This window comes from Bombina bombina, chromosome 5 (genome assembly GCF_027579735.1).
Source record: "Bombina bombina isolate aBomBom1 chromosome 5, aBomBom1.pri, whole genome shotgun sequence".
NCBI classification, from domain to species: domain Eukaryota; kingdom Metazoa; phylum Chordata; class Amphibia; order Anura; family Bombinatoridae; genus Bombina; species Bombina bombina.
The window spans coordinates 750878655-750891236 of record NC_069503.1 but is presented as its reverse complement, the minus strand read 5'-3'; the positions used below and the strand labels follow the sequence as shown (position 1 = coordinate 750891236).

At 37.3% G+C, this 12582-nt stretch overlaps 1 protein-coding gene across 1 annotated transcript in view; it reads right to left on the bottom strand.

Moving 5' to 3' along the window:
- Positions 1 to 12582, bottom strand: part of SCGN (secretagogin, EF-hand calcium binding protein) — a 193963-nt gene that overhangs the window by 22794 nt on the left and 158587 nt on the right. The window contains exon 10 of the mRNA XM_053713113.1: positions 2732 to 2800. Coding sequence (XP_053569088.1) covers positions 2732 to 2800 — 69 coding nt within the window. The remainder of the gene's footprint in view (positions 1 to 2731; positions 2801 to 12582) is intronic.

The following is a 12582-nucleotide window of genomic DNA, read 5'->3' as shown; positions in this document are numbered from 1 at the left end:
TTATGAGAGGGGTGTGTTTAGGGGTTTGTTTAGTAGCGTAGCCCTATATAAGGACTAAATGTATTGATGTGAAACATGCCTGATGAAACAGTTTTTACTGAGAAACGCGTTGCATTGTTTCTCCTTTTATCCAAGATTTTATTTGGCACCATAAGAAGTTGTGTATTTTACAATTTTTAAATAAATTTGTTTTTATTTTACCAACTTTTAAGTGTCTATCATATCTTGGAGCTACGCTACTAATAGGGTGAATTGCCCTATTTCTACCATCCTGCTTGTACACCTTTCTTGGTCTATAATCTGGACCTGTTGATTCCCTGCACCCTGGAGTTGCTTGTTGGGGCCTTGATCAGCTAGCTGGACTGCTGTACAAATCCAGTCTGCTCCTATAAGCATAACTGATTGTCTCTCCTACAAGTGAGTACCCTGTGTATATATCTTATTGGTAACCCTTGAGATTCCTCATTGATCTGCACCATTGTCGCCTCTATCTATTCTATCTTCACTACAGATCATCCATCATTGTATGCTGTTAGAGAGCTGCCTACCGAACCATTTCTACAATCAAACACGTTTGTTCAGCATTTAGGATCTCAGCTGACATTACATTGGACTCTTGTTTTTCCATATATTCACCTGTGGTAATATAATATAACATAATAGGAATAATAATATCTATTTTCTAGTCATTGTGCTATTTATACACTATTTATCACATTGTATGTTTATCTAGTTATCTATCATCACATTTTGTCACCTGTAGCGCCTCCTAGAGAATTTCAGGGATTTTTTGGGTATGTAATACATCTCCCTTATTTCCTCACTTATATATATTTTTTTACTTTGTACTTGTATAACTGTTTCTCATTGCAAAAGTTATATTGATCTCCTTGAATTACACCTGCTAATTAATGGGTTAATTCCTTGCTTAACTTGATTTTAACCAATCAGGAACCAGTTGTGTGTGTTTAAATAGCTGCTAGAACTGTTTGCTATTAGTCTATGATTATGGTCCCAGACTGAAACCGGACAGACTTTTTTACTGCAGGGGATTCCCTCTGTTCCTGTGTTCCTTTTTTATTTCTGTGATGATCCAATAAACATACATATATATTTTTTATCTATACCTGGAGGCTTTCTTTGGAACTTTTTTCTATATTTATGGGGTATCCATTCGGGTTCTAAAGCCTGGGTTTGCCTATGGATCTACAACTGCAAAATGAATGTTTGGATTCGCCGATGACATCATGGAGGGCTCGTCTTTGTGATGGTTTTTCAATTGGCTGCATAAAGGTCACATGACAGCAAGCTCCGTGAAGCTGGTGATATGGAAGCTTTGGAGTTGCCACTTCAGTGTTCATACCACGGATCCATACAGCTTGTTTTCTGACTGCATCCTACGGATTTAAGGTATGTCAGTTTCCCAGGTGAGTGAAGATATGGTGCTATCTGTTTGTCTTATGTGTACACTCTCCCCGGTCGCACTACGCCATACGCAGATTCCAGCTATATTTACACACTGATTGCGGGTATTGGCGGTTATGCCTCCCCTTAGTGCTGACAGCTGAGCTAGCGGTGGCGTGTAGTAGGGGGACAGTGTTACTTCTGTACATGACTACTCTCTAAGATAAATGAAGGTGTTTTCTCAAATGTGATATTATCAGTGTTTATATAGTGCACCGTTTCTAGTCTCACCTGGCACTACAGACACAACACCATCTGACTTTCCTTATAATGTCAATCTAGTTTGGCTACCAGGCACCATTACAATTCCTTTTTCTTCTTATTAAGGGTAAGCAAGGTCTGCTTAAATGCAAATAAATATTTCAACAGATTATTGTTTCTATGTATTCAGTAGCTGTGCTAGAAATCCAAAACACAGTGATCAAACTTCATTTAGTTATGTATCTTCTGACTGAAATTAATTTTACCTAGTATTAAATGAACCTTATGGCCCTTAAATCAACTATTTATAGCCAATCTTTCTTAAAATGGGACCAATTTAAACAACAGTAGGAGTTGGTTTTGCAAGGGGTGGCAAAATGGATAATTGCCTGGAGCCCCAAAAATAATTGCCTATACTTGTGTAACACTATTTTCAGATAAAACAATATAACTGCTATAAGCTGCACACATTCCCTTTAAAGGCTATAATTGAGTTGTCCTATTTCTTTTTTATAATAAGAATGTTAAACAAGTTAAACGTTATTTAAAGCAGGCCAGGCATGATAACTACAATACTATGACACCAACGGTAAAGAGATTTTCAAAGGTCTAGCTGTCATGAACCACCTATGTGACACAATGAGGTAAAAAAAAAAAATTGTACATAAAATAAGAGAGAAAAAAAGAAATGGAGGAAGATCTAGTAAATAAAATATGTGAAATGCACACTCTAATTAGTGCAAAAAGAACACACCGACCATCTGGGCTATTTACCCGACTGGTGAAAATCAGTGTATGTAACATATGCCTAGACGCATTTTCTTCCTCTTACTTTGACTTCACTTAAAAAAATCTGATTGGCATAACATGCTCTAGAGAAATGTGTGTATTCTTCATTTAATGGAGGGACTTGGACATTTTTTCTTATAGATTAAGTTGCGTACAGATCTATGTATACTCACCTTGTTTTCAGACTTATCGCCTTAGTTTATTTATTCAGTACATATGCACAGACCTATAAGACTCTGTATTGATGGATTGTATTAATCAGTTGAAAACAGCTCACCTTCACAAGCTCCATCATATCTTTAACAAATCCATCTACTTCTGGGCCTTCTAGTTCTCCTGTTTTGCTCTGAAAGAAACCTCCTTCATATTAGTCTTTAATAAAAATCACACAAAGAAAGATGTGCTTTTTATTCAGCAGTAAAAATGATCACAATATTGTACTAGTTTCACAAATTAACATTTATCATTAATTAGCTTTTTTGTATGAACTACATTGTTGAAATACATATACATCCTTCGTTTTGCTCCAGACCATTTAATGTGTGACACTGTGTGAATATTTCTGTCCCAATTTGTATACTCAAATCAGGTCTTTATTATCTTTATTTATTCTTCTCACCACATATAACACAAACTGCAACAACAGCTCATGGGAGAACAATCTTAAAAATGTTATGAAAATTGATGACTTTCAGAGCTATGATGTAAATCTATCAGTTAAAATCATTTGCAAAAAAACAGGAAAAATGAGGGTGAATTCTGACTGGTGCTAGACCCCACCCCTTTAAATAAAGCCCCTCCTCTAATATGGCAGTTTAATGTCCAATTAACTATCGCCTAGATTTAGAGTTTTGTCAGTAAAAACCCGCGTAGCTAACGCTGTTTTTTTCCCCAGCGCACCCTTAAGACAACGCTGGTATTTAGAGTTGTCTGAGGGGCTGCGTTAGGCTCAGAAAAGGGAGCGTTGAGCCTAATTTAGCTCCACTTCAACCCTCAATACCAGCGTTACTTACGGTAACGGTAAGCTGGCAAAACGTGCTCGTGCATGATATCCCCATAGGAAACAATGGGGCAGTTTGGGCTGAAAAAAAACCTAACACCTGCAAAAAAGCAGCGTTCTGCTCCTAACGCAGCCCCATTGTTTCCTATGGGGAAACACTCTCTAAGTCTACACCTAACACCCTAACATGAACCCTGAGTCTAAACACCATTAACCTTACACTTATTAACTCCTAATCTGCCACCCCTGCTATCGCTGACACCTGCATTATATAATTAACCCCTAATCTGCCGCTCCGGACACTGCCGCAACCTTCATTATCCCTATGAACCCCTAATCTGCTGCCCCTAACACCGCTGACCCCTATATTATATTTATTAACCCCTAATCTGCCCCCCCCAACGTCGCCGCTACCTTACCTACACTTATTAACCCCTAATTTGCCGACCGGACCTCGCCGCCACTATAATAAATGTATTAACCCCTAAACCGCCGCACTCCCGCCTCGCAAACACTAGAATAAATAGTATTAACCCCTAATCTGCCCTCCCTAACATCGCCACCTACCTACCTACAATTATTAACCCCTAATCTCCCGCCCGCACCGTCGCTGCTACTATAATAAAGTTATTAACCCCTAAACCTAACTCTAACCCTAACACCCACCTAACATAAATATAATTTAAATGAAACAAAATAATATTCCTAAAATTAACTAAATTAATCCTATTTAAAACTAAATACTTACCTATCAAATAAACCCTAATATAGCTTCAATATAACTAATAATTACATTGTAGCTATTTTATTATTTATTTTACAGGCAACTTTGTATTTATTTTAACTAGATACAATAGCTATTAAATAGTTAATAACTATTTAATAGCTACCTAGCTAAATTAAGTACAAAATTACCTGTAAAATAAATCCTAACCTAAGTTACAAATACACCTAACACTACACTATCATTAAATTAATTAAATAAATTACCTACAATTAGCTAAATTAAAATACAATAAAAGAAACTATTCTATAATACAAATATTCTATAATACAAAAAACAAACAAACACTAAATTACAAAAAATAAAAAAGAATTACAAGAAGTTTAAACTAATTATACCTAATCTAAGCCCCCTAATAAAATAAAAAATCCCCCCAAAATAAAAAAATGCCCTACCCTATTCTAAACTACCAAAGTAATCAGCTCTATTACCAGCCCTTAAAAGGGCTTTTTGCGGGGGAATTGCCCCAAAGTAATCAGCTCTTTTACCTGAAAATAAAAATAAAATACCCCCCCAACATTACAATCCACCACCCACATACCCCTACTCTAACCCACCCAAACCCCCCTTAAAAAAATCGTTAATCCCCTGAAGATCTCCCTACCTAGAGTCGTCTAGGCCATCCAAGATGGCGTCCCTTCAATTCCGATTGGCTCATAGAATTCTATCAGCCAATCGGAATTAAGGTAGAAAAAATCTGATTGGCTGATGCAATCAGCCAATCAGATTGAAGTTCAATCCGGTTGGCTGATCCAATCAGCCAATCGTATTGAACTTGCATTCTATTGGCTGTTCCGATCAGCCAATAGAATGCGAGTTCAATACGATTGGCTGATTGGATCAGATTTTTTTCTACCTTAATTCCGATTGGCTGATAGAATTCTATCAGCCAATCGGAATTGAAGGGACGCCATCTTGCATGAGGTCCCTTAAAGGAACCTTCATTCGTCGGGAAGTCATCGGTTGAAGAGGATGGCTCCGCGTCGGCTCCTTTGAAGATGGCTCTGCTCCGCTCCGGATGGATGAAGATTGAAGACGCCGGATGAACACTTCTACCAGATCAAGGACCTCCTCTGCGCACCTTGGATGAAGAATTCGGATCAGCTGGGTGAAGAAGACTCAAGGTAGGGAGATCTTCAGGGGGTTAGCGATAGGTTTTTTTAAGGGGGGTTTGGGTGGGTTAGAGTAGGGGTATGTGGGTGGTGGATTGTAATGTTGGGGGGGATTGTTTTTTTATTTTCAGGTAAAAGAGCTGATTACTTTGGGGCAATGCCCCGCAAAAAGTCCTTTTAAGGGCTGGTAATAGAGCTGATTACTTTGGTAGTTTAGAATAGGGTAGGGCATTTTTTTATTTTGGGGGGATTTTTTATTTTATTAGGGGGCTTAGATTAGGTGTAATTAGTTTAAACTTTTTTTATTTTTTGTAATTTAGTGTTTGTTTTTTTGTATTATAGAATAGTTTCTTTTATTGTATTTTAATTTAGCTAGTTGTAGGTAATTTATTTAATTAATTTAATGATAGTGTAGTGTTAGGTGTATTTGTAACTTAGGTTAGGATTTATTTTACAGGCAATTTTGTACTTATTTTAACTAGGTAGCTATTAAATAGTAATTAACTATTTAATAGCTATTGTACCTAGTTAAAATAAATATAAAGTTGCCTGTAAAATAAATATAAATCCTAAAATAGCTACAATGTAATTATTAGTTATATTGTAGCTATATTAGGGTTTATTTGATAGGTAAGTATTTCGTTTAAAATAGGATTAATTTAGTTAATTTTAGGAATATTATTTCGTTTCATTTAAATTATATTTATGTTAGGGGGGTGTTAGGGTTAGGTTTAGGGGTTAATAACTTTATTATAGTAGCGGCAACGGTGTGGGCGGGAGATTAGGGGTTAATAATTGTAGGTAGGTGGCGGCGATGTTAGGGAGGGCAGATTAGGGGTTAATACTATTTATTCTAGTGATTGCGAGGCAGGAGTGCGGCGTTTTAGGGGTTAATACATTTATTATAGTGGCGGCGAGGTATGGTCAGCAGATTAGGGGTTAATAAGTGTAGTTAGGTAGCGGCAACATTGGGGGGGCAGATTAGGGGTTAATAAATATAATATAGGGGTCGGCAATGTTAGGGGCAGCAGAGTAGGGGTTTATAAGTATAATGTAGGTGAAGGCGGTGTCCGGTCGGCAGATTAAGGGTTAAAATTTTTTATTATAGTGGCGGCGATGTGGGGGGGCCTTGGTTTAGGGGTACATAGGTAGTTTATGGGTGTTAGTGTACTTTATAGCACAGTAGTTAAGAGCTTTATATTCACGCGTTAGCCCATAAAGCTCTTATCTACTGACTTTTTTTGTCGGTAGGAGTCTTGTCGGTAGAGAGTCTACCGCTCACTTCTCCCAAGACTCCAAATACCGGCGATCAATGGTGATCCCATTGAAAAGATAGGATACACAATTGGTGTAAGAGGATCTGCGGTAGCCTGGAGTCGCGGTGAGGAAGTGAGCGTTAGACCCTTTCCTGCATGACTCTAAATACCAGCGGGCGGTAAAAAGCAGCGTTAGGACCCCTTAATGCTGCTTTTGATGGCTAACGCCAAACTCTAAATCTAGGTGTATGTATTTAATCTTTTTACAAATGTTTAAACATAGATCATTTTATTATTGCACTATTACTGGCATATACCACAAGGGGTAGACATAGTTACAGTATATGCCAGCAATAGGAAAATAATAAAATGCATAATAACAATATACCTATTCCCAAATTGTATCAGCGAGCATTTTCATACTGGTGAACTTCCATTATGAAAAAATAAAATACATTTATATAAATATATATATATAAACACTGTGTATATATATATATATATATATACACAGGGAGTGCAGAATTATTAGGCAAGTTGTATTTTTGAGGATTAATTTTATTATTGAACAACAACCATGTTCTCAATGAACCCAAAATACTCATTAATATCAAAGCTGAATAGTTTTGGAAGTAGTTTTTAGTTTGTTTTTAGTTATAGCTATTTTAGGGGGATATCTGTGTGTGAAGGTGACTATTACTGTGCATAATTATTAGGCAACTTAACAAAAAACAAATATATACCCATTTCAATAATTAATTTTACCAGTGAAACCAATATAACATCTCAACATTCACAAATATACATTTCTGACATTCAAAAACAAAACAAAAACAAATTAGTGACCAATATAGCCACCTTTCTTTGCAAGGACACTCAAAAGCCTGCCATCCATGGATTCTGTCAGTGTTTTGATCTGTTCACCATCAACATTGCATGCAGCAGCAACCACAGCCTCCCAGATACTGTTCAGAGAGGTGTACTGTTTTCCCTCCTTGTAAATCTCACATTTGATGATGGACCACAGGTTCTCAATGGGGTTCAGATCAGGTGAACAAGGAGGCCATGTCATTAGATTTTCTTCTTTTATACCCTTTCTTGCCAGCCACGCTGTGGAGTACTTGGACGCGTGTGATGGAGCATTGTCCTGCATGAAAATCATGTTTTTCTTGAAGGATGCAGACTTCTTCCTGTACCACTGCTTGAAGAAGGTGTCTTCGAGAAACTGGCAGTAGGACTGGGAGTTGAGATTGACTCCATCCTCAACCCGAAAAGGCCCCACAAGCTCATCTTTGATGATACCAGCCCAAACCAGTACTCCACCTCCACCTTGCTGGCGTCTGAGTCAGACTGGAGCTCTCTGCCCTTTACCAATCCAGCCACGGGCCCATCCATCTGGCCCATCAAGTCTCACTCTCATTTCATCAGTCCATAAAACCTTAGAAAAATCAGTCTTGAGATATTTCTTGGCCCAGTCTTGACGTTTCAGCTTGTGTGTCTTGTTCAGTGGTGGTCGTCTTTCAGCCTTTCTTACCTTGGCCATGTCTCTGAGTATTGCACACCTTGTGCTTTTGGGCACTCCAGTGATGTTGCAGCTCTGAAATATGGCCAAACTGGTGGCAAGTGGCATCTTGGCAGCTGCACGCTTGACTTTTCTCAGTTCATGGGCAGTTATTTTGCGCCTTGGTTTTTCCACACGCTTCTTGCGACCCTGTTGACTATTTTGAATGAAACGCTTGATTGTTCGATGATCACGCTTCAGAAGCTTTGCAATTTTAAGAGTGCTGCATCCCTCTGCAAGATATCTCACTATTTTTGACTTTTCTGAGCCTGTCAAGTCCTTCTTTTGACCCATTTTGCCAAAGGAAAGGAAGTTGCCTAATAATTATGCACACCTGATATAGGGTGTTGATGTCATTAGACCACACCCCTTCTCATTACAGAGATGCACATCACCTAATATGCTTAATTGGTAGTAGGCTTTCGAGCCTATACAGCTTGGAGTAAGACAACATGCATAAAGAGGATGATGTGGTCAAAATACTCATTTGCCTAATAATTCTGCACTCCCTGTATATATATATATACTATATATACTATATATATACTGTATATATATATATATATATATATATATACATAAAATATAAACACATATCTTAGAGTGAGTGACTGTACCATTGTAAATAGGTATAAGGGAAACAATGCCTGTTTAAAGTGTTTTGTGATTTTATATAGAAGCAGCAGAGGAAACAAAGTTTATTTCTGGTTTCACTGACTTTGATCACTATATACCTCATACATCATACAGACCGCTTAAATGCTTTATTTTTTAAATCAGGTGTCTTAAAAAAAAAAAAAAAAGGGTGCCTCCTGTATTTGACTGTAGAGTTTATTTGCTCTGCACAGCTTTCTCCTTGTTCTTCTGTGACACTGCTCTAGATTTCTATCTGATCGCTTGCACCATGAAGACGGCTGAGTTATGCAATTTAAAGCAAGTGAGTTGAGAAGCTAACCATGAGCTGAAAAGGCTTAATAAAAACAAGGAGGAAGGAAGGAGCTGTGTGCAGGGCAAACCTTGTAGGTTTTCACATGACATCCATGCTGAATGTGTAACCATGCCCTCCCATGCTGGCAGTCAATGGGAGGTTAGGAGCCTTTTTGTGTGGACATTTTTGCTTAGAGTCCTAATGGAGACTGAATGTGAGAAGTTAGAAATATCTTACAGGAGCAGACTGAGCATGTGTAAAGTGCTCTCAGGCAGGGCAGCTTTCCAATTTTTTTTTTTACTATAGGCTTTTTTTTTAATTATTATTTTAAACTAACCCCCTGCCCCACCCTTCCTGAAAAAAAAACTACTAGTAACCATACAGTCCCACCTGACATTGGCATTTTATTTATTATTTTTTAAATTTTTCTACCCCTTCTACCCCTATGGAGGAGCCTCTACTGGACTTATGTAAACAGATTTATATTAAAAGGGCCTAGATTGTCTAAATATTATACTGTCCATATAAATAGTTATATTAAATATAGAATAAAAGTATCAGCCTTAAGCAAAATTAAAGGGACAGTCAAGTCCAAAACCACTTTCATGTTTCAATTAAGGCATGTAATTTTAAACAACTTTCCAATTTACTTTTATAACCAATTTTGCTTTGTTCCCTTGGTATTATTAGTTGAAAGCTAAACCTAGGAAGGCTCATATGATAATTTCTAAGCCCTTTAAGGCCGTCTCTTATCAGATGCTTTTTTATTTACTTTTCACAACAGGGGAGAGCTAGTTCATGTGAGCCATATTGATAACATTATGATCACGCCCGTGGCTTGTGGCAGGCACTGCACTAATTGGCTAAAATGAAAGTCAATAGATAATAAAATGTCATGTGATCAGGGCTGTCAGAAGATGCTTAGATACAAGTTAATCACAGAGGTAAAAACTATATTATTTTAACAGTGTTTGGTTATGCAAAACTGGGGAATGGATAATAAAGGGATTATCTATCTCTTTAAACAAGAACAATTCTGGTGTTGACTGTCCCTTTAAGGGTCTGATCTCCTGTAGAACATGAGCATTATATTAGGAGTGTTGGTGTGTGGGAAGTTGGCTGGGTGATGTATTTACTGTTTAAGGAAATGGAAGGCCATTCTTATTCCTCTTTCTGTTAAGTACCTGCTGGGATTTTCCTACCCTCCCATTCCCTGTGCTTTATGTGTTTTCTTTTTTCTTGGTTAATTACACCTAGATTACAAGTTTTGCACTATAGAGGGTGCGAAATGAATGCAACAAAAGTTATTTCACCCTCCATAGCACTGCCATTACAAGTTTTTGAAAAGCTGCCTTGTGCCTGCAATATGGTGGTGATGAGCTACATACCGCACAAAATCCAAGAGCTGCTTTGACATGCTTGTGCGCGCTTTCCCCATAGACACCAATGGGGAGAGAGTGTTAGAAAAAAAAACTAACGCCTGTGATCTCGGAATCAAAAGCTCCGTAAGGGAACCTTCATTGATGTCTATGGGGAAAAAAAAGTTACGTTTAAACCTAACACCCTGACATAAACCCCAAGTCTACACACCCCTAATCTGCAGCCTCCGACATCGCTGCCACCTAAATAAAGTTATTAACCCCTAATCTTCCGCTCCTGACATCGCTGACACTAATAAAATGTATTAACCCCTATTCCGCTGCTCCCCAACATCATCACCACTATAATAAAGTTATTAACCCCTATTCCCCCGCACCCCAACATCGCCCACACTATAATAAAGATATTAACCCCTATTCCCAACATCGCCGCCACTAAATAAAAATATTAACCCCTAAACTTCTGGCTTCCCACATCACTGCCACTAAATAAACCTATTAACCCCTAAAGCAACAGCCCCCACATTGCAAAAAACTAAATTAAGCTATTAACCCCTAAACCTAACAACCCCCTAACTTTAAATTAAAATGACAAGATCCCTATCTTAAAATAAATAAAAACTTACCTGGGAAATTAAAAAAACCTAAGTTTAAACTATAAATTAAACTAACACTACTAATATACTAAAATTAAAATAACTATCAATTAAATAAATTAAATTACACATTAAAAAAACCTAACACTACTAAAACAAATTAAATATACAATTACAAAAAATAAAAAATACTAAACTACAAGAAATAACAAACACTAAATTACGAAAAATAACAAACGAAATGATCCAAAATAAAAAAGTACACCTAATCTAATAGCCCTATGAAAATAAGAAAGGCCCCCCAAAATAAAAAAACCCTAGCCTACAATAAACTACCAATAGCCATTAAAAGGGCCTTTTGTAGGGCATTATCCTAAAGAAATCAGCTCTTTTATCTGAAAAATATACAAACACCCCCCAACATGCCCAAACCACAATTAAAAAAAAAACACCCCAAAAAGGTTTTAAAAAACCTAACACTAACCCCCAATGCTCCACTTACAGTTTCTGAAGGGCTCGGTTTAGGGGTTAATAGGTAGTTTATGGGTGTTAGTGTACTTTGTAACACTTTAGTTATGAGTTTTGTTGCGCAAAACTCATAACTACTGGTCTCAGATTGCGGAACAGATCGTGTCGGTATAGACTGTAACGCAAGCATTTTAGCCTCACCGCAAAACTTGTAATGGCAGCGCTATGGAAATCCCACGCAAAACATTATTTTTTTTGAGTGCGGGACTGACGTTGCGTTATAAGCTAAAATGCTTGCGGTATAGCTATACCGACAAGACTCGTAATGGCTGCTTTACTGTTTAAATGCTGAAATGGCCATTTTTCAGCTTTAAAACATGAACACAAAACTTGTAATCTAGGTTTTAGCCAGGTGCGAGTTTGATTAGCTGATCTTTCTTTGGTAAGCATTTGGCCCTTACATTTTAGCTTCCGCAGTATTGGTCAGCTGAATGACTCTTCTAAAAGGTGCCCTATTAAATCTTGGAGTTCTTACAGGTTTATCCTATTTCAGTGGGAGGACATGGTCCATTTGAGTGTTCATAAGAAGTGACAGTTGAGCTAACGGGTGGTATGTTGTCTATAGATGGTGGCCGAGGGGTACACAATCTTTTGATTAGGCTATGACCTTTTTTTAGGCACTTTAGTTGCAACCATTCAAGAATAGACTTTGTTAGAGACCTAGTTAAAGTAATAATATTTAATGTTTATTAAAGGGACATAAAACAGGTTGAGATCTGTGCATATCCTCAAAGGGCTAATTAATTAAAAATAGTTTGCATAAAAAAATTGTTTAAAAATTGCTGACAAGTATTTTAAAATAATTTTCAAAAATAAGCTAAATTAATTACCTAGCTAAGCTGCTTAGAGAAGCCAATTCCACCCTTCCCCTTATCAGTGTTTAGACACAGGCATTGTATTTCAATTGAGTTCAAAGCTTCTAGGCATGCTCCATCCGATAATCCCTATTCACTTTTGTATTCTACCAAAACAACAATAGATATA